The sequence below is a fragment of the Rhinolophus hipposideros genome (assembly GCF_964194185.1).
Source record: "Rhinolophus hipposideros genome assembly, chromosome: 15".
In the NCBI taxonomy this organism is placed as follows: domain Eukaryota; kingdom Metazoa; phylum Chordata; class Mammalia; order Chiroptera; family Rhinolophidae; genus Rhinolophus; species Rhinolophus hipposideros.
This window is the reverse complement of record NC_138061.1, coordinates 67991616-68014820: the sequence shown is the minus strand read 5'-3', so window position 1 is coordinate 68014820 and position 23205 is coordinate 67991616. Positions and strand designations below refer to the sequence as shown.

General features: G+C 35.4%; 1 protein-coding gene across 6 annotated transcripts in view; it reads left to right on the top strand.

Moving 5' to 3' along the window:
• ZNF25 (zinc finger protein 25) overlaps positions 1 to 22191 on the top strand; it is a 36215-nt gene extending 14024 nt beyond the window's left edge. For 4 of the 6 annotated variants that reach the window (XM_081075165.1, XM_081075167.1, XM_081075166.1 and 1 more), the window contains exons 4-7: positions 13960 to 14086; positions 14383 to 14478; positions 16698 to 16761; positions 17227 to 22191. In XM_081075165.1, coding sequence (XP_080931291.1) covers positions 13960 to 14086; positions 14383 to 14478; positions 16698 to 16761; positions 17227 to 18277 — 1338 coding nt within the window. In that variant the 3' untranslated portion in view covers positions 18278 to 22191. The remainder of the gene's footprint in view (positions 1 to 13959; positions 14087 to 14382; positions 14479 to 16697; positions 16762 to 17226) is intronic. The other 2 variants (XM_081075169.1, XM_081075170.1) reach the window with 1 other exon arrangement.
• The last annotated feature ends 1014 nt before the right edge of the window (positions 22192 to 23205 follow it).

Here is a 23205-nt window from a genome sequence, read left to right as displayed (position 1 = left end):
GTTTTGTTAGCTCTATTAGCTTTTTTGATGTTGTTGTGGATTCTTTGAGATAACCTATATGTAGATTCTTTGGGATAATCCGATTCATGTCATCTGCAAATACAGTTTTACATTTTCCTTTCTAATTTGGACAGCTTTTATATCTTTTTCTTCTCTAATTGTTCTGGCTAGCCTTTCAGTACAATGTTGATTAGAAGTGGCGAAAGCAAGCATCTTTGTCTTGTTCTGGTCACAAGGAGGAAGATTTCAGTCTTTCACTGATGATTATGGTATTGTTTGGGGGAAGGAATGGATTAAAAATGCTGTTTATCATGTCAAGGAATTTTCCTTCTATTCCTAATTCTTGAGTGTTTTTATCATGAAAGAGTGTTGAATTTTGTTAAATGCTTTTTCTGCATCAATTAAATGACCATCTACTTTTTTCCCTTTTGTTCTATTTATATAATTGATTGACTTTTGTATGTTGAACCACCCTGGCATTCCTGGGATTGGTAATACAAAGTCATGTTATATAGTCTTTTTTATTTTGGTGGATTTGATTTGCTAGTAATTTGTTAAGAATTTTTACCTCGGTATTCATAGAAGATATTAGTCTGCAGTTTTATCCTTTGGTGTTCTTTGTCAGGCTCTTATGAGGTCTGACAATTAAGTTCGTGAACTTGTTGCAACAATGTTGCTAACCTTTTTTGATATCAGAGGGGTTATTCATTATGAATTTGTACCAACTGGACAAACAGTTAACCAAGTTTACTATTTGGAAGTGCTGAAAAAAGTCTGCGTGAAAACGTTATACAACCTGAGCTTTTCGCCAACAATTCATGACTCTTGCATAACGACAATGCACCAGCTCACATGTTACTGTCTGAGGGAGTTTTAGCCGTAAACTGTATTGGAACACCCACCCTACTCACCTGAGCTGGCCCCAATGACTTCTTTCTTTACCCAAAGATAAAGGAAGTATTGAAAGGAAGACATTTTAATGACATTCATAACATCAAATACTATGATAGCTGTGATGGCCATTCCAGAAAAAGAATCCCAAAATTGCTTTGCAGGGTAGACTAGGCACTGGCATCAGTGCATAGCTTCCCCAGGGGGAGTACTTCAAAGGTGACTGTAGTGATATTCAGTAATGAAGTATGTAGCCCTTTTTCTAGGATGAGTTTGCGAACTTAATTGTCAGACCTCGTGTATCAGGGTAATGCTGGCCTCATGAAAAGACTTAGAAAATGTTTTCACCTCTGCTTTTCTTGTGGGAGGTGTTTGATTAATAAGTCAATCTCTTGTTATAGATCTGTTCAGATTTTCCATTTCTAGGTTTTCATTTGTTGGTATATAGTTACTTATAGAATTTTCCAATAATTTTATTTCTGAAAGGTTGATAACAATGTCCTCTCTTTCATTTCTGATTTTAAATATTTGTATATATTTTTTTCAGTCACGACAGCTAAAGGTTTGTCAATATTTTAGATCTTTTCAAAGAAGTAACTTTTGGTTTTGTTGATCTTTTTATTGTTTTTCTATACTCTATTTTATCCTCATTTTAAATTTTTATTACTTTGTAGTTTTGCTAGCTTTGGGTTTAGTTTATATTTGTAGTTCCTTAAGATGTAAAGTTAGGTTATGGATTTGAGATTTTTCTTTTTTAATGTAGTCATTTACTACTACAAATTCCTCTCTAGTCATTGCCTTCATTGCATCCCATTAGTTTTGGTGTACTTACTTTTTCATTTTCATTCTTCTCTAAGTGTTTTCTAATTTCCCTTGTGGTTTTTCTTTGGACTCTTGGTTGTTTAGATTGTGTTTTTTAATTTCCACCTTTTTGTGTGTGAATTTTCCTGTTTTCCTTCTGTTACTGATTTCTACCTCATTCCCTAGTGGTTAGAGAAAATACATTGGATAGATTTTAGTCTTTTTAAATTTATTGAAATTTGATTTATGGCCTAACAAAGGTCTATATGGGAGAATGTATCATGTGTACTTGAGAAGAACGTGTATTCTGCTGTTGCTGGGTGGAGTATACTACAGTATGATTGTTTTTTGTTTAGTATCAGAATAGTCTTTTCTTTTTCACCATTTTTGTAAGCACTCCATTTTAATTTACACCGTTTCCTACTATGGCTATACCAGAAATATGTTCTTATTTGTCTCTTATATCTTTTAGTTGTTATTTCTGGTTTGCCATGTGCTTTTTTTTTTGGTTTCTCTGAACTATATTCTAGTGCTTTGCAGAATAAGTACATAGTTTATATACTTTTAAAGTCCTTATGTTTATGAAAACATCTATTTTTTTCTTATCCTTGAACGAAAATTTGACACGGAATGGAATTTTAAATTCAAAACCTCTTCCATTAGAACTTTTAAAAAATATTTTTTTCAATTACAATTGAATTCAGTATTATTTTATATTAATTTCAGGTGTATAGCCTAGTGGTTAGACATTATATAATTTATGCAGTGATCACCCCATTAGACTAGTACCCACCTGGCACTATACACAGTTATTGCAACATTACTGACTATATTCTCTATGTTGTACTTTACACCCCCATGATTATTTTATAACTGCCAATTTGTATTATTTCTTAATCCCTTTATCATTTACACCCAGCTCCCCAACCCCCCCCCTCCTCTGGCAACCATCACTTTATTCTCTGTATCTATAGGTCTGTTTCCATTTTGTTTGTTCATTTATTTTGTTCTTTAGTTTCCACATATAAGTGAAATCATACAGTATTTGTCTTTCTCAGTCTGACTTATTTCACTTAGCATTATACACTCTACGTCCATCCAAGATGTCACAAATGGTAAGATTTTATTCTCTTTGTGGGCATTTCTTCTTTGCCTTTTAGCATTTGGTTCTACATATGAAAAGTCACATCAGTTTTGTTTGTGACTCTTAATTGCTGAAGTGATATTGCTGTACTATAAGAAAACAGTACTTGTAACTATTTCGATAGAGTGTTGCTTTAAAAAAAATTCTATATATTAGAAAAGAATAAAATGTGTGTGTGTGTGTGTGTGTGTGTGTGTGTGTGTACGTGTATGCATGCACCCGCACACGTGTAATACAATTTCTCTTTTTGGCTATCTTGTGCCCATATTCAGAGCCCCTGTATTTGTTCCACTGCTACATGTGGTGAGCTCTTATCAGATTTTGCTTTTTGCTGGATGCTCTTTGTTTAAAAAAAACCACACACACACACACACAGACACACACACACACACACACACACACAAAACAAGGAGTCCTTTAAGCTTGACTATGATTAATTTCCCTGCCAAATCAGTCATTCCACTGTCTCTGTCAAATTCCAACCCTTCAACTCTAAGAATAAAAGATTTCCTGAGCTATCTGTTAGGATGTGTGTTCACAGGGTAATGTCAGAAACATGGCGATGTGAGGGGTGCTCCTTGAAATCTCCAGTGGAAGTTAAAACAAATCGAACAGCTATAGAGGTCGGACAATTAAGTTCGCAAACTAATCCTAGAAAAAGTGCTGCATACCTCATTGCTGAATATCACCATGGTCACCTTTGAAGTACTCCCCTTGGGAAGCTACGCACTGATGCCAGTGCCTAGTCCACCCTTCAAAGCAATTTTGGAACTCTTTCTGGAATGGCCCTCACAGCTGTCATTGTATTACCCTTGATGTCCTGAATGTCATCAAAATGTCTTCTTTTCAATATTTCCTTTATCTTTGGGTAAAGAAAAAAGTCATTGGGGGCCAGCTCAGGTGAGTAGGGAGGGAGTTCCAGTACAGTTATTTGTTTACTAGCTAAAAACTCCCTCACAGGCAGTACTGTGTGAGCTGGTACATTGTTGTGATGTAAAAGCCATGAATTGTTGGTGAAAAGCTCAGGTGTTCCAACTTTTTCACACAGCCTTTTCTGTACTTCCAAATAATAAATTTGGTCAACACTTTGTCCAGTTGGATATAACTTCATAATGAATAATTCCTCTGATATCAAAAATGGTTAGCAACGTCATTGCAACAAATTCACAAACTTAATTGTCAAACCTCGTAATTTGACAAAGGATGCCCTACACAACACACAAGTGTATTTTGAGAGATCCACACTTGGGAACATCTGAAGGTGGGCCAATTGGGGCAAAGAAGGGAAAAGGAAAAAAGGAAATGCAGAGACGTAGACTGAAGGGCACATCCTGGAGCTCACTGCACTCCTGTGAGAGGGAAGGATCCGGGATGCAGGTGCACTGTCTGTGGCGCACAATCCTGCCTGAGGGATAGCATATAATATGGCTGAACCCAGCGATCGGGGCAGAGACCTCAGGGCAAAGATTGAATACAGAAGGGTTTAAGCCCTCACTGCCAGGCAGAAGGCTGACTCCCACCACCCTCCCAAAGCTCGCCTCCTCCCACCCTCCTAGTGTTAGGAGCAGACTCCAGAAGAAGTTGTAGAAGTGTCCAATTAAAGAGTAAGAATATCTACAGCCCTGAGAACTGGAGAGACAGTCCCACAGTCACAGACGCACAGTGCAGCTAATTACAGTGACAGGGAAGGAGCTGTGTAGGCGTGAGATGGCTGTGGGCTGGAAGTTGCCATTGCTTGGAATCACAAACACAACCGCCTCCTCTCCCAGCCCAACCCATATCCACCTTTCCAGTATGATCCCTGCAGGAGCAACCAGGGCTGCTGAGATACACAAACTGCATTGGGCTGCAGGGGCAGTATTGGGATTTCAGAGGCTCAGGACTCTATTGCCCTCCACAGCATCCCACAGAGGCAATGCCTGAGACCCAGGCAACCTGCTCACATAGAAGAAGCCCACCTTTGCAGGTAACCTCATGTCGAGTGAGAAGCTGGAACAGTGTGAGAGAAAATAAAACGCTGCAGTGACACCTACTGGAAAGCAAAAGAAAGACCTCTTCATATCAGCCTGCTGCAGAATCTACTCCTGTAGATGCCCGGGGAGAGAAATAATAATTCATTAATTGTCATGAATAACCAAAGTAACAAGTCAGCTCAGAAAGAAAATGAAAAACCTCCAGAAAATGACCTTAAAGACATAGAAATATGTCACTAAAATGACAGAGAATTCAAGATTGCAGTTGTGAAAAAACTCAATGAGATGCAAGAAAATTTAGGCAGTTTAATGAACTCAGAAACAAAATCAATGAACAAAATGAATATTTTACCAAAGAGATTGAAATTCTAAGAAAGAACCAAATAGAAATTCTGGAAATGAAGAACTAAATAAAAGAGATGAAGGATGAAATAGTCAGCTTAGGATATAGAGCTGACCAGATGACAGAAAGAACTAGTGATATCAAAGATAGAAATGTGGAAAGGACACAGATGGAAGAAGAGAGAGACTTGAGTTAAAAGAAAAGACTTCCACAATGATTTTCTGACCCCATTAGAAACAGCAAGATAAGAATAATGGGTATACGAGAAGGAGAAGAGAGGAAGAAGGGAACAGAGAGTCTATTTAAATAAATAGTTGATGAGAACTTCACAAACCTGTGGGAAGAAGTGGATCCTCGAATCCAAGAAGCAAACAGACACCTAATTACCCCAGTCCCACAGGCCTTCTCCAAGGCACATTATATTGAAGCTGCCAAATATTAATGACAAAGAATCCTCAAGGCAGCCAGGGAAAAGAAGACAGTAACCTACAAAGGAAAGCCCGTTAGATTATCAGTAGATTTTTTTCAGCAGAAACTACAAGCCAGGAGGGAGTGGAATCAAATATTCAAACTCTTGAAAGAGAGGAATTACTAGCCAAGAATAATATACCCAGCAAAGTTATCCTTTAGATATGAAAGAAGAGTAAAGACCTTTCCAGACATACAGAAGCTGAGATAATTTTCCACCACATGGCCTGCATTACAGGAAATACCGAAGGCGGCTATTTGACATGAAACAAAAGAATACAAAAGATGAGCAAGATTACTGACAGACACACAAAAGCAGGAAATGCCAAAACTACACAAAATAGGACACTATACACTTAAACAGAACATAAAGGGTAAAGATTAAAAACATATTATAGAAATAGGGAAAAAGAAAAAGACAACTTGCTACTGAAACTCAGAAAATCAACACATAACATAAATTGGTATAATTTGTGACAACAAAAACATAAAAGGGAAGAGAGGAAAGGTCTGACCTGCAAAGGGAGTGGAGGGATAAGCATGCTGAAGATAAAGGACTACTGTGTACATGAAACTTTCTTTTACGTAAATTTAATGGTAACCACTCTCTCTCACAAACACACACACAAATCCAGAACTAAGAGACATAACATAAAAGAAGAGGAAACGGGAAAATCATAGAATACCACCAAACTAAAATAACAGAGACAAAAAGGCACAGAAACAATAGAGACACTGAGCTACCAGAAAACAAAAGATAAAATAGCTAGAGGAAATCTTCATATATCGATAATCACCCTACATATAAATGAACTGAACTCACCAATAAAGAGATACAAAGTAGCAGGTTATATCAACAAAAAAAAAAGACACAAAAGCCAACCATATGCTGCCTCCAAGAGACACATGTTAGCTACAAGGACAAATGTAGACTCAAAGTGAAAGGGTATAAAATGATACTCCAAGGAAATGGAACCCAGAGAAAAGTGGGTGTAGCCATACTTATATCTATCAAAACAGATTTCAGGATAAAAAAGATAACAAGAGACAAAATGGATATTTCATAATGATTAAAGGGACAACAAGAAGACATAACACTTATCAATATATATGCTGCCAAAAGGGAACACGAAACTATACAAAGCAACTAACATAACTAAAGGAAGAAACTGACCAAAATGCAATTATAGTGGGGGACCTAATACACAATTGACAGCTATGGACAGATCATCCAAACAGAAAATCAGTAAGGAAATATCAGCTGTAAATGACACAGTAGACCAAATAGGCATAATTGACATTTACAGAGCACTTCATCCTAGAACACCGGATCATACTTCTTTTCTAGTGTACATGAAACATTCTCAAGGATAGACCATATGTTGGGATATAAAAATCGCCTCAGCAAATTTGAGGTTGAAATCATACCAAGCATATTCTCTGACCACAAGACTTTGAAATTGGATATCAGATGCTAAACCAAAGTGGTAAAAACCACACATATGTGTAGATTGAACAACATTTTATTAAAGAATGAGTCAAAGAAGAAATAAAAGAAATCAAAAGATACATAGAAACAAATGAGAATGAAAATCTGTCCTATCAAAATTACTGGGATGCAGCGAAAGCAGTAACAAGACGGAAATTTATATCATTACAGGCCTATCTCAAGAAACAAGAAAAATCCCAAATAAACACCATCACACCTTAAAGAACTAGAAAAAGAGAACAAATGAAAGCCAAAGTCATCAGACGGAAGGAAATAAAAATTAGAGCAGAACTAAATGAAATAGAGAACAAAACAAAAACAGACAAAATTAATGCAATAAACAGCTGGTTCTTTGAAAAGATTAATAAAATTGAGAAACCCTTGTCTAGACTCACTAAGGTAAAAAGAGAAAAGACCCAAGCAAAATCAGAAATGAAACAGAAGTTATCACAGATACCACAGAAATACAAAGGATCATACGGGAATATTGTGAAGGACTAGATGCCACCAAATTCAATAACCTAGGAGAAATGCACAAGTTCTTAGAAAAATATAGCCTTACTAGGCTGAATCACGAAGAACTGGAAAATCTAAATGGACCAATCAACAGTAAGGAATTGAAACAATCATCTAAAATTTTCCCAAAAGCAAAAGTCTATGACCAGATGGCTTCACTACTGAATTCTACCAAACATTTAATACCTGGCCTCCTCAAACTCTTCCAAAAAATTGAAAAAGAGGCAGTACTTCCTAACTTACATTATAAGGCCAACATTACCCTGATACCAAAACCTGGTAAGGATAACACCTAAAAAGAAAAGTATAGACCAAGATCTCTGATGAATATAGAGGCAAAAATCATCAACAAAATTTCAGCAAATTGGATACAACAACACATTAAAAAGATTATACATAATGATCGAGTGGGGTCCATCCCAGGGGCAGAAGGATGGTTCAATGTACGCAAATCAATCAATGTGAAACACCATGTAAACAAAATCAAGAATTAAAATCATATGATTATATCAATAGGTACCGAAAAAGCATTTGACAAGATACAACATGTATTTATGATGAAAACACTTAATAAAATGAGTATAGAAGAAAAGTGCCTTAACATAATAAAATCCACATGTAACAGACCGTCAGCTAATATCTTAATGGTGAAAAACTGAAAGCTTTTCCTTCAAAACCAGGAACAAGACAGGGTTGTCCCCTATCACCATTGCTATTCAACATAGTGTTGGAAGTCCTAGCCAGAGCAATCAGGCAAAAGAAAGATAAGGCATCCAAATTAGGAATGAAGAAGTTAAATTGTCACTTTTTGCAGATGACATGATTCTTTATATAGAAAACCCTAAAGACTCCACCCAAAAGCTCCTAGAAACAATAAACAGTAAAGCTGCTGGCTACAAAATCAATGTACAAAAATCCATTGCATTGCTGTATACTAACAATGAAATTTCAGAAAAAGAAATGGGGAAAAAAAAACAATTCCTTTTGCAATTGCAACAAAAAGAATAAAATACCTGGGAAGAAATTTAACAAAGGATGTGAAGGACCTATACACTGAAAACTATAAGACATTCTTAAAAGAAATTGAAGACAAAACAAAGATATTAAAAGATACTTTGTGTTCATGGATTGGAAGAATCAACATAGTTAAAATGGCCATATTACACAAATCGATATACAGATTTAATGCAATCCCCATCAAAATCCAAGTGGCATATTTTAAAGAAATAGAAGAAAAAAAATCATCAGATTTGTATGGAATCCCAAAAACCCTGAATAACCAAAGCAATCCTAAGAAAAAAGAACAAGGCTCTAGGTATCACACTTTCTGACTTCAGTTTGTACAACAAAGTGACAGTAATCAAAAACAGTGTGGTACTGGCAGAAAAACAGACACACAGACCAATGGAATAGAATTGAAATCAGGGAAATAAACCTACACATCTGTGGGCAGATAATTTTTGACAAAGTAACCAAAAACATAACAGTGGAGAAAAGACAGCCTTTTTAATAAGTGGTGCTCGGGAAATTGGAAAACTGCAAAAAAATAAAACTAGGGCTGGCCCCGAGGGCTCAGGCGGTTGGAGCTCCATGCTCCTAACTCTGAAGGCTGCTGGTTCGATTCCCACATGGGCCAGTGGGCTCTCAACCACAAGGTTGTGGATTCAATTCCTCGACTCCCGCAAAGGATGGTGGGCAGCGCCCCCTGCAACTAGCAATGGCAACTGGACCTGGAGCTGACCTGCACCCTCCACAACTAAGACTGAAAGGACAACTTGACTTGGAAAAAATCCTGGAAGTACACACTGTTCCCCAATAAAGTCCTGTTCCCCTTCCCCAATAAAATCTTTAAAAAAATTAAAACAATAAAAAAATAACTAGACTGCTATCTGTCACCACGTACCAAAATTATCTCAGAATGGATCAAAGACTTAAACATAAGACCTGAAACAGTAAACTGCACAGAGGAAAGCAAAGGTACTAAACTTACAGACCTTGGTTTTAGAGAGGATTTTATGAAGTTGACCTCAAAGACAAGGGAATTAAAAGCAAAAATAAATGAACAAGACTATATCAAACTAAAAAGCTTCTGCACAGCAAAAGAAAGTATCAACAAAACAGAGGCAACCAACTGAATGGGAGAATATTTGCAAAGAACGCCTTCAATAAGGGGCTAATATCCAAAATATATAAAGAACTCATACAACTCAACAACAAAAAAACAAACAATCCAGTTAAAAAATGGGCAGAGGATCTGAACAGACATTACTCCCAAGAAGATATACAAATGGCCAACAGATATGAGTATATAAAATAAAATGCTCAGCTTCACTAGCTATTAGGGAACTGCAAATCAAAACCATGATATACAACCTCACACCTGTTAGAATGGCTATCATCGACAAGACAAATAATAATAAGTGTTGGAGAGGCTGTGGAGAAAAAGGAACCCTTATACACTGTTGGTGGGTATGTAAATTGATATAGCTGCTATGGAAAAAATTATGGAGGTTCCTCAAAAAACTAAGAATAGAATTACCTTATGATCCAGCAATCCCTCTTGGGTATCTACCTGAAAAAATCTGAAAATATTTAATGTAAAGATATATGTATTCCAGTGTTCTGTGGCAGCATTATTTATGGTGACCAAAACATGGAAACAACCAAAGTGTCCTTGGATAGATGATTAGATAAAGCAGATGTGTTGTGTATACACAATGGAATACTATTCTTCTATAAGAAAAGATGAAATACTGCCATTTGCAACAACATGAATGGATCTTCAGATTATTATGCTAAGCGAAATAAGTCAGACAGAAAAAGTGAAGGATCATATGACTTCACTGATAGGTCAGATATAAAACTGAAAGAAACAGAATAAGACAAACGAACAAAAACTCATAGACACAGACAACAGTTTAGTGGTTACCAGAGGATAAGGAGAGTGGGGGTGGTAGAAGAGGGGAAAGGAATCAAATATATGGTGATGGAAGGAGAACTGATGGAAGGAGAACTGATGGTGTGGTGAGCACATAATGTGATATATAGACAATGTATTATAGAAATGTATCCTTGAAACCTATATAATTTTACCAACCATTGTCACCCCAATAAATTTAATAAAAATAAAGAATGTGTGTCCAAAGCTGGTTTATTTTATTTTTATGAATTCTAGATCTTTCAAAATTTTCTCAAATTGTCTTGTTTTTACTCCTTTGCTGTGCTTTTATCGAGTTATCCTAATTTGAACTTTTTACATTTTGAACTCTTAACTGGTCCTTATTTGTGAATCTCTTTCTTTAGTTCCCTAACACTCTCCTCTTGGCCTACTCTTACATTGAAATAAGTTTTTTCAGGCTTCATGGTATCAGTCTACTTTATCCTGCCATCATTTCAAATATTGCTGCTTCCACATAATCTTCTTTTTGGACTCTTCTAGAACGCTGTTTTTCATACACATGAAAATATTATTTGTGGAAATTTATTTATATGTATATCTGCCACAATGGACAGTTTCAGCTTTATGTTCCACAGTCACTTCAAGCACAGCATGACCAAAATTCAACTCATTTCCTCCTTCTGTCCAACTTATTCTTTTCTTGCTTTCCCATTTTGTGTGGATTTCCTGATTGTCATAGAATAATGCTAGTTGGTAAACTACAAAAGTATCTCTGTACCATAACCGGCTCCAACTGTATAGCTAGGATACAGGAAACTTCAGTTTAACTTAAACATATAAGTTGGGAGATGATTGTTGTCAGAAGAAACAGAAGCAGCTCGGAGCTCACTCCATAGCAGGAAGTCAAGAGGAGATTGATGGGAGAGAAGAGATGGTGATGTCACAGCTGTAAGGGAACAAAAGATCAACAAGGCATACTGCCAGAATCAGTCTCTCACCCTGATTGGAGAAAGATGGAGAAGAGCTCTGAGACCTGTGGTATCTAAGTACTGACACTGGGAATTGAAAAGAAGGGACTTAGAATGTGCACAGGTGGCAGCTTGGAGCAGGCAACAACTCAGAGGAAAGGAAGTAATCCCTTCCTCTTGGGAGTGAAGGCAAAGAAGAAAACAAGCACCTAAAATTAGGTGTCCTAAAAAAAGAATGTAGTATCACAGAATCTAAAGATACCACCTTCAGTGAAGCTATTTTCTTTGAGAATGTGAACATACTATGCCAACAGAAGAGAGCTTTTGAAATAAGAACTAGAATAACCCTTTCATTCCTTCCCACCATTAAACCAACTTTTATCTTTGTTGGATTAATGAACACAATTAGTTACTCAACATTGTACAATATCAATATAAGAAGAAAGCATTAAGCATGAATTAACACCTTTTTTTAAAAATTTATTGGGGTGACAATTGTTAATGAAATTACATAGATTTCAGGTGTACACCTTTTCAACTGATGTAAATACTCTTCCCTCAAACAAACACAAAGTAGAGAAAAACACAACTTGACAATATTAAGTAATTTGATAGAAAAGGACCTTAAAAAATCAGAGATTGAACACTCACAATAAAATGGAAAAATAAGTAAATATAAAATATAGGGCATGTTAATTCAGAAAAAAAATAGCAGAACAGAAAGTCATTTCAGATAAAAAGATTAAATTACAGTGCACCTAAGGAAGAGGAGATATCAATGAAAGTACCATAACCGACATATGAGAGCCACGGCAAGAGACTGTAGTGGGGGGAAGAAACAAGAATTGACAAGGATGAAGAAAAAGGTACTAGAAACAGAAGAAAGACCAAGTAGATTCTCTATATAACAAAAACTTAATAGTGAACAGGACTATTATTTAAAACTAATTCAAGGAAATGTTCCACAAAGAAAAGAAAAACTGAATCTAGGTATTGAAAAGGCTCTTCCTGTGCCAGAGAGAATTGACTAGAATGGTAAACACAAGAGATTCTAATGAAACTACTAGATGTACTCAAAGGGGGAAAAAAGTCCTGTGGGTCTCAAGAAAAAAAAGTCTAAGTCACTTGACAAGGAAAGAAAATAAAATTGACATAATTCTTGTAAACAACATGTAAACATATAAAACAATAGTATTGATAGTAAAATAGTATATTTAAGAAAAATAGTGTGAAGCAAGAATTTATATCTATCCAAGATTTTCTTCAAGTGAAAATACTGCACTTCAGATTTTATGGAATGTATAAAAAACCAATTATCAGAGGAAAATACATAGCCTTAAATAGTTCTATCAACAAAAATGCAGAATGAAAATAATTAGCATTATGGCTCTAGTCATTACCAAACCATATAGACACTGGGAGTTACCCTTCCCCTTACTCCCAGTAGTTATTTATTTACAATTAATTGCAAAGTTGTGTTATGCTTCTTTCCCCCACTGCTGCTACTTTAATGTAAATGTTTATTTCTTACACAGTCTCTTAATTTTCTAATACTCCTTATTTCTGATGTGTTATTTACCTCTTCTACTTTAGTTTTCTTGTAACTACTAATCTACTCACAAAACTCCAGTGCTTATATCAATCTCTTCAGTGGCTCCTCATCTGTATTTGCATCTACAAAGTGAAAGGTTGAACATCCCAAAGATGTGTAAGACAGTCCACATAGTTTGAAATAACAAAATATTGATTCATATTTTTCTTTCATATAAATATAAAAACTAAAACTTGTCCATTTTTAATAAACAAATAGATGTAAATGTATGCTCTAATAATAAGCAGACATCAATTAAGTGGGTGTACAAAATATATTTTAATGGCCCAAAAGACAAATTCAGAATGAATCCATGTTTTGTAACCTGACTTGAGTATCCCCTAATCTTGATCTTATATCCTGTTTTCATATGCGATCTTATTTGTAGTTTCCTAAGCTTGCTGTTTTTGATTGGCCTCTGCCAATCCTGTTTTCTTAATTCCTGAAGTTTACATTAGTCAGCTTGGCCACCTAATAAAAATCTAACTTGATAATACAAAATACAAACAGCTATCCCCATCTGTGACCTTCTTATATCTTATGCATACTTCAGTCAGAGCACCTTCTCTGCTGGTTTCACTGAAGCATTTGCATTTTTGCCTCCATGTCAGAATGTAAGCTCCTTGATAACAGGAATGGTTACTTTGATTCATCTTTGTATCTCCAGCAGAGTTCTAGGCATGGAGTGATATCTCAGTAAATATATATTGAACAAATATTTTATCTATATATACAAGGCAGGGTACAGAGTAGCAGTGTGTCTTAACTTTCCAGAGTAAATTCTATAGTTAGCACTTTAAGAGCTAGTTTACACATGTCTTTTCAATGGTACTCTATTCTAATCACTTCAGTTTGAATTGAAATATGTTGTTACAGGGACCAGTAACATTCAAGGATGTTATTGTGGAATTCACCCAGGAGGAGTGGAAGTTACTGGACACTGCTCAGAGGACCCTGTACAGGGAAGTGATGCAGGAGAACTATGGTCACCTAGTCTCAGTGGGTGAGAAAGACTTCCCTGTGGTAACTCCCAGTAGTTTGCATTTCCTTTCCCAGTTGTGGAACATGGAAGGCATCTGTGGGTTTGAATAATATTAGCTTTGTTTCAGAGGTCAAAGTTGATAAATCCATTTTGGGTACCAGAAAAATATTTGTGTCCCCACCTTCCTGATTGAAAGATTCTAAATTTGACAAGCCTAAATGTGACCTTCATTGTTCTCCTAAAACTGTACTTTCTTATCCTATAGTTTCTAAATTCCAGACAATTTGTATTATTTTCTTTATCTTTTCCATTAATAGGTTATTGTGTGAATAAGTCAAATGCAGTCTTCAAGTTGAAGCAAGGAAAGGAACCATGGACATTAGAAGTAGAATTTCCACGTCAGAACTACCCTGGTGAGTGAGAAATTATAGCCCTTGTAATTAGTAGTGAGGTGATTGGTGCCCTTTGCTTTTTGAAATATTTTTTCAACTATCTTTTTTTAAAATGCCCTATACTTCTGGAAATGAATGAGGACAATTGGTCTGCATATGTAAACAACATAAATCACACCTCAATTTTCATTCTCTCCACCAAAATTCCCCCGTTTGCTCAACATTTTTATAGGCTTACTTCTCTCTCCTATATACTAAACTTGACTTAAACTTTTATTTTGTCTTTTTTCTAGAATTCCCAGTTACTGTCTGCCATTGACGTAGGAAAGTGTTTATAAATCCAACTTACAGATTTTTTTCAAATCTTATTTCCTCCTTTTATTAGCAACAAAATGCCTTAGTTATTTTCAGCACCAGTTTTAACTTCCTATTCTCTCTTTAAACTGAAGTCAGATTACAAATTATGCCTTTCATCAATTATATTATTTCAGAGCTGATATTTCTATATGGTATTTGTCTTTTACATGAAGTACTGATTATCCTTCCTAAAATATGCACTTTGTTTGCAGTGTTATAATACTGTATAACACTAAGATAAAAAAAATTAACATACAAAAAAAAATCTCACTTTGCTTCTTTAAATGCTTTTCCTGTATTTTCTGACTTGTATACTCATGCAGGAACAATGTGCAAGAATAATGCCTGGTATAAGTTGTTCACTAGATATTTGTTGAAAGATTCAATTTCAGTTAATAAGAGACAGACACTCCTTATCTGCTTTCCTATGCTCTGTATACTAACTTCTTCAAGGGCTTATCATTTTGTAAGACCAAAGCTTTGCTTCTTAGGCATAGAACTTCGAAAATTGACATTTCCAATGTGTTCATCTTATTTGCCTTCTGGTCCCATATTTTGTCATCTTACAGGATGGATCCACTAGTCTAACTCCCTTTTTTCTCAGAGTCAGAAGCTAATTTTTAATTTAAATCCTCATAGTAGTTGTATAATGCTGCATATTTACATTGCTGCTAGCCTATCATGGTAAACTTATTCAGACTGTCTTACTAAATACACTTAAGTTAACTTTCTATCAAGAAATAGTCTAGCCCTTTCTTGCATCTGATTTCTCCTTGTGGCCCCAAAACACATGCTAGTTATCACTTCATCAGCTCTTTTAAGTGTCTCCCATAAATAGGATATTATTTCATGTGTATCCAAATTAACCTTGCACAAGTCCCTATCACATAACTTTTTGTGTGTTTCCCCCACAAATGCCATGAATTTCCTATCCCAAGTATCTGCTCATAATCTTTGACTTTCTTTCATTTAAACATGAATAAATATAGAGGTCTAAAATGATGTTGAATAATTAATCTTTAAAGATCGTGTAGTAAATTGAAGCAGAGATGTGGGAGCTAAGCTATGCAAGCAGAATAAGACTTGTGAGTCCTAGGTAACATTACTTTGGTGATGTAGCCCTGGAGGTCAGGATTGAAAATCTCTGGTGCTGCAATTGGGAATTCATCCTGTTAAGTGGATAGCGTGCACTCTGCCTTGTAAAAATCTTTCCTTTTGGACGTATGTTTTCCTGGAACTTTTGTCCCACTGAAAATTAAGCCAACTAAATGGAGAGTGAAAGCTCAAGCTATAGGACTGTTCCTCTAAGCATGAGGAAATTGATGTTCTGAGAAAGTCACTTTAATGCTGACAAATAGCTTGTTGTGTAGGTAAAGAGGAAATAAAGTAGAAGTTTACCATCTGCTAACTAATAGAAATCCGAACACAGTAAACTAGGTTTGAGCAGATCTTTCCCCTGATGTTTCCAGTGAACACAGTTGTCTACTAAGTTTTTTATCACCCTACTTACTGTTGATTGTCCTTAAAGGGCTCGCAGCATTCTCTATAACTCCTGCATTCCTGTTCAGCAGCTTTTTAAATATCTTCTGTTCTCTGCTCCCTGTTTTTTTATTTTTTATTTTATTTTTTTGTATTAACTTTCTCCAAGTTTTTAAGGTCATATTTGTAAAGAGGTATTTGGGGTTTTAACCATGTTCCTTCCCCTGTCTGCTTTGGCAGTTTTTAGTGTTTGTGCTTTTTTTTCTAAACCAAATGGAACAGAAGAAATCTGCATTTGAGCGTTCCTTCATTTGGAGAAATTGGCTTGAAGCCTAAGAATCAACACTACAATCATAATAATGTGTTAAGACTTATACAGTATTAAATTTTGGATTTCTTTGTAGAAGATCTATGGAATATTCATGACCTAGGAGCAAGATACCAGGAAAGCCAAGATGAAAATTTAAGGCAAGTTCAAGAATTCAATTTTAAGATCGGAAGCTTTGTAGTAAAGGGTCTTGATGAGGGTACAAGAAGTAGAAAAGCACTAGTTAATACTAACTGTGAGAAAACTAACACTGGAACAAATTCCAAAGATTATAATTCAATTGGGAAAGCCCTTTTTTATAATAGAAACCTTATTCAGGATCCGGAGATTCAAATTTTGAAGCACTCTTTTGATTCTTCAGAGTTACACAATAAGGAAGGCTTTATTATACGAAGTAGAGTTCAGGCAGTTGACAGACCCTGAGAATATAATGCAAATGTTAAACCACAATGCATACCAGAGAACATTCACAGTGAATAAATCCTATGAATCTAATGAATATGGGAAAATCTCTAAAAATCGATTCTCAGAGTTATTTGGAAAATACGCCCAGCAGACAAAAAGAAAAGCTTTATATATTAATGTATTTGGAAATTTCTCTTTAGGACTGGAGAACTCACAAATCAAAAATCTCATACTAGAGAGAAAACTTACAAATGCAAGGAATGTGGAAAGTCCTTCTTCCAGAAGTCTGCCCTCATAGTACATCAGCACACTCATTCAAAGAACAAACCCAGTGAATGTGGGAAATCTGTCTCTAGGAATAGAGACCTCATAAGACATCAGAAGACGCATACCAGAGAAAAAACCTATGAGTGTAAAGAATGTAAGAAAACTTTCTATCACCTGTCATCTCTCAGTAGACATTTGAGAACTCATGCAGGGGAAAAACCCTATGAATGTGATCAGTGTGAGAAATCTTTCTACCAGAAGCCACACCTCATAGAACATCAGAAAACACACACAGGAGAGAAACCCTATGAATGTACTGAATGTGGAAAGTTTTTCTACGTTAAGGCATACCTAATGGTACATCAGAAAACACACACAGGGGAGAAACCATATGAATGTAAGGAGTGTGGGAAATCCTTTTCCCAGAAATCACACCTTACAGTACATCAGAGAACACATACAGGGGAGAAGCCCTATAAATGTAAGGAATGTGGGAAATTCTTCTCTAGAAACTCACACCTCAAAACTCATCAGAGAACTCACACTGGAGAGAAACCCTATGAATGTAGTGAATGTGGGAAATGTTTCTACCAGAAGTCAGCCCTCACAGTACATCAGCGAACTCACACAGGGGAGAAACCCTTTGAATGTAATAAATGTGGAAAAAACTTTTACTATAAATCAGACCTTACTAAGCATCAAAGAAAACACACAGGGGAGAAGCCCTATGAGTGTCATGAATGTGGTAAATCTTTCTCTGTGAATTCAGTCCTCAGATTACATCAAAGGACTCACACAGGGGAGAAACCCTATGAATGTAAGGAATGTGGGAAATCCTTCTCTCAGAAGTCACATTTTACCATACATCAGAGAAAACACACAGGGGAGAAACCTTATGAATGTCAAGAGTGTAGGAAAACCTTTATCCAGAAATCAAAGCTCACTGCACATCAGAAGACACACACAGAAGGAAAAACCTTATAAATAGTATGAATTTGGAAATTCTTCTGTCTGACTTCATCCCTCAGAATAATGAGATAAGTCACACAAAACAAAAATCTTATGAATGTCATTAATATGGGAAAATTTTAGCCACAGTTTTTCTTCACAGAAAGGAAATAACACAGAAATTCTAAAAATCTACAAGGGAGAAAATTCTTATCATACGTCACACTACTAAATATCAGACAACATAGATGGCAGAAAACACTACAAATTACAAAACAAGAGGAAACCTTTCAGAAGTCATACTTTATTGTATAACATAGAAATCACACAGGTGAGAAATCCTCTAAGTAAAATGAATGTCAGGAAATTTTCTGTCAGGGGAGCCATCACTAGACATCCAAAAGCTCACATGAATGAGAAACTCCTGTCAGTGTCCTGAGCACTCAGAAATCTTTTTACACCAGCTGGACTAATATTAGAACAATCAGAGGGGATAACTGCAAAGATTGCACTAGATACAGAAGCCTTTATCAGAAGTGATGTTTTGGTGAATGTCAAATCATTTACTGGAGTAGAACCTTTATAGATATTTTAAATATGTGAAAACTTTTGATCAAAAATTCAAAGAGAATCTATACTGAGGGAAATAGTTACTAGAAGTTACATTGCAGAGATGTGATTCCAAGGATTTCTTTTTAAAAGAAAGCTGAAGCCTGAGGTTTGTCAATTTTAGTAATCTTTTCAAAGAATCTGCTCTTTGTTGCATTAATTTTTTTCCGTTGTTTCTTTGTCCTTGATTTTATTTAATTCTGCTCTAATTTTATTATTTCCTTCTTCCTGCTGACTTTGGGCTTCATTTGTCTTTCTTTTTGTAGTTCTTTAAGATGTAATGTTAGGTTATTTTTCTGGGATTTTTCTTGTTTCTTGAGTTTGGCCTGTAATTATATAAATTTCCTTCTTATTACCACTTTTGACACCTCCCCAAAGTTTCAATATGTTGTATTTTCATTCTCATTTGTTTCTGTGTATCCTTTGATCTCTCCTTTTATTTCTTTTTTGACCCAGTGGTACTTTAGTAGCATGTTGTTTAACCTCCACATATTTGTGGGTTTTTTCCACTTTCTTTTTGCAGTTGATCTCCAATTTCAAAGCATTTGTGGTCAGATAGTATGCTTGGTATGATTTCAATCTTCTTAAATTTGCTGAGGCTACTTTTGTGTACCAACATATTGTCTATCCTTGAAAATTTTCCATGTGTACTAGAAAAGATTGTGCAATCTGGTGTTCAGGGATGAAAGACTGCATAACTGTTGATTATGTCCATTTGGTCTAATGTGTCATTTAAGGCTGTTATTTCCAGGCTAATGTGTCATTTAAGGCCATTATTTCTATATATACAGTGGAATATTAACAGACATAAGAAAAGATGAAATACTGCCATTTGCAACAACATGAATGGATCTTGAGATTATCATGCTAAGCATGTAAGTCAGAAAAAGTGGAGAACCATATGATTTCACTCATATGTGGAATATAAAACTGGAAGCAACAAACAGACAAGAGAAACAAACAAAACTCATAGACACAGACAACAAGTTAGTTGTTACCAGAGACTAAGGGTAGATGGGGGAAGTAGAAGAGGGTAAGCTGGGTCAAATATATGGTGACAGAAGGATATTTCATTTTGGTTGGTGAACACAATGCAATATATAGATGATTTATTATAGAATTATACACTTGAAGTCTACATAATTTTACTAACCAATGTCACCCCAGTACATTTAATTAAAAATAAACTCACACAAACACACAAAGAAAGCTGAAAATGTCTAGATACATGAAGCTGTTTAAAAAACACAAATTGAATAATCAGGCAACATCATTAAATACACGTGAAGAGTCTTGTACTATGTAGGACTTGTGTGTGTACTACGAGATGCAGATTGTGGACATTTGATATGCATGTAGAATCCACCCACAATTGTACATAGGGAAATATGTTGTCCTTGTTACTTAACTTTTATGTATATGAAAATATTTCATATTGTCTCAACAGTTATTCCTATTGTTACAATACTGTGTATTCAAGTATAATATTTTAAAAAATTATACTGCATCTTTTTCTCCTGTTTCCTGACGTTTTTAAATGTAGATTACACACACACACACGCACACACACGCACACACAGGGTGCCAAAGAAATGTATACACATTATAAGAAAGGAAAAAAACTGTATTAAAAATGTAATATTCAATACATACCAATAACAGAAGATGAATATAAGTCACGTTTGATTTCTGCAATTACAAGAGGTACTCAAAGTGGTTACCATCAGCATAATTTTAATACTGTTTTTTCCTTTCTTAAAATGTGTATACATTTTTTGGCACCGTGTGTGTGTGTGTGTGTGTGTGTGTGTGTGTGTGTGTGTGTGGTTACACGTATATGTTGTTACCTGTATGTTGTTACACACACCTTCAGGAGGTCTGACAAGTTTGTGAACTTGTTGCAACAATGTTGCTAACCTTTTCTGATAACAGAGGGATTATTCATAATGAATTTGTATCAACTGGACAAGCCAAGTTTACTATTTGGAAGTGCTGAAAAGGCTGCGTGAAAAAGACGACGTGAACTTTTCGCCAACAATTCATGGCTCTTGCATCACGACAATGCACCAGCTCACATGGCACTGTCTGTGAGGGAGTTTTTAGCCAGTAAACAAATAACTGTATTGGAACACCCTCCCTATTCACCTGATCTGGCCCCCAGTGACTTTTCTTTACCCGAAGATAAAGGAAATATTGAAAGGAAGACATTTTGATGACATTTAGGACATCAAGGGTAATATGATGACAGCTCTGATGGCTATTCCAGAAAAAGTTTCAGAATTGCTTTGAAGGGTGGACTAGGTGCGGAATCGGTACATAGCTTCCCAAGGGGAGTACTTCGAACGTGACTATAGTGATATTCAGCAGTGAGGTATGTAGCACTTCTAGGATGAGTTCGCGAACTTAATTGTCAGACCTCATATAGCTATTACTGAACTAAGCTTTCAAAAAGAAGTTAAATTGTAAAATTTTCAACTGTCAACTAAATTTTACATTAGGGACACGTTATAGGAAAAGCCTGAGTTTAGTTTTAAAAATAGGTGAAATAATCTACACAATAAAAACAAATTATGCTATGTAATGAAATGTTATATATCTTACTATTGATGTTTTAGCAGGGTGCAGAGCTATCTGCATTTGTATTTTGTAGGGGAGTCCTAAATGTTCTTCACTACCTTTTTCTTTCTGGTAGAAGCAACGTGTCATAGGCTCAAATTCTAGCACTGTACATGCCACTTAGCCTCTTTAAGCCTGAGTTTCCTTTTCTATAAAAGAGAAGAGATAATATGTTAGGATTGCTTTGAGATTAAATGAGTTAATATTTTTAAAGCACTTAGGATAGTGTCAAACACAAGAAGAGTTACATATTGGATATTATAATCTTCATAATTTGCATTACTGTGCAAACAAACAAACATAAAAGGTTGGCTACCATCACGCGTTCCTGACATTATTGTTGTAGTGCCTTTGTTTGGTTTAGTTGTGCAATTTCCCACAAGTGATTAAGCTCTGGCCCACTGCTTCTTGTAGCTGGCCAGCTAAGAGTGGTTTTACATTTCTAAATTAAGTTTCTCTGTTACTTAGAGCTGAAAACATCATAACCAATATAAAAGTTTTTTTTAATATATGGTATGTGTTTCAGAAATGGCACATACAGCAATTTGTGGTTGGTAGTTTTGTGCAGTATATTTATTTTGTGTGGTATATTTATATGTTAAACGCGTAAGCATTAGAATTTTGTCATAGAAGTGTGTTTTGTTTGATGATTTGTAATAACATCAAGAAATTTCCTGATAGAATGTAGTAAATGTACAAAATAAACATTGTCTAAGTTAAATTGAGTTGTTAATGGTCCCTACCCACAGTATTGTTTCTTCAAGTCAATGGCCAGTTTTCCCTACAGCACGTTACAATTTTTTCACTATCCCATGATAGTCATACTTGACTAATGTAATCTAATAACACAAAAAAGTTATAATACCCAATTCTACAAGTTATATTAGTAGTAATTACATTACTAGTATTACTACATTACTAATAAAATTATTTTAATGCCCGCACTTCATATAATTGTCAAATGCTGCTCCAATCTAAATTTTCCAGCCTTGTTAATGAAGATGACTTTTTAAAAAAATTTTTTATTGGGGAATATTGGGGAACAGTGTGTTTTTCCAGGACCCATCAGCTCTGTGTTAGGTCATTGTTTTCAACCTAGTTGTTCAGGGCACAGCTCACTGACCCATGTGGGAATCGAACCAGGAAACTTGGTGTTACAAGCACTTTGCTCTAACCACTGAGACAACCAGTTGCCTACCCAGTGGCTCAGCTCCAAGCTGAAGCTGTTGTTTCTCATTGGTCCATGTTGGAATTGAACTGGCGACCTTGGTGTTATGAGCACTGTGCTCTAACCACTGAGCCAACCGGCCACCCTGAAGATGACTTTCTTGATGTTCAACTTTTTTAGTATGCCTTATTCTGATTTGTCTGATATTTAATGAGCACCTAGTATGGTGACATTTAGTGATTGCTTATACCCGAAGAATAAAGTATACCTTGTATTTATCTGTTATAACTTCTGAATATTCATTGGTAAAATATTGTTACCAATATTCTACTCAGGTCAGATATGAGTGTTTTATCTTGATAAAGGTTTAAGAGATAAAGGTTTAGAATTGGTCTCTGTTTCAAAACAAATACATTTTCTAACTTCCTCAGCCTTCTCAATCAAAAACTAAATAAAAATTAATACTTTCTGAGGACAGTCCAGTAACTGGCAAATCTGTTATTAAGAATAAAGCCTATAATAATGAAGATACTTAAAATAATTATCTGATAATAATAAAATATTTCTAGTC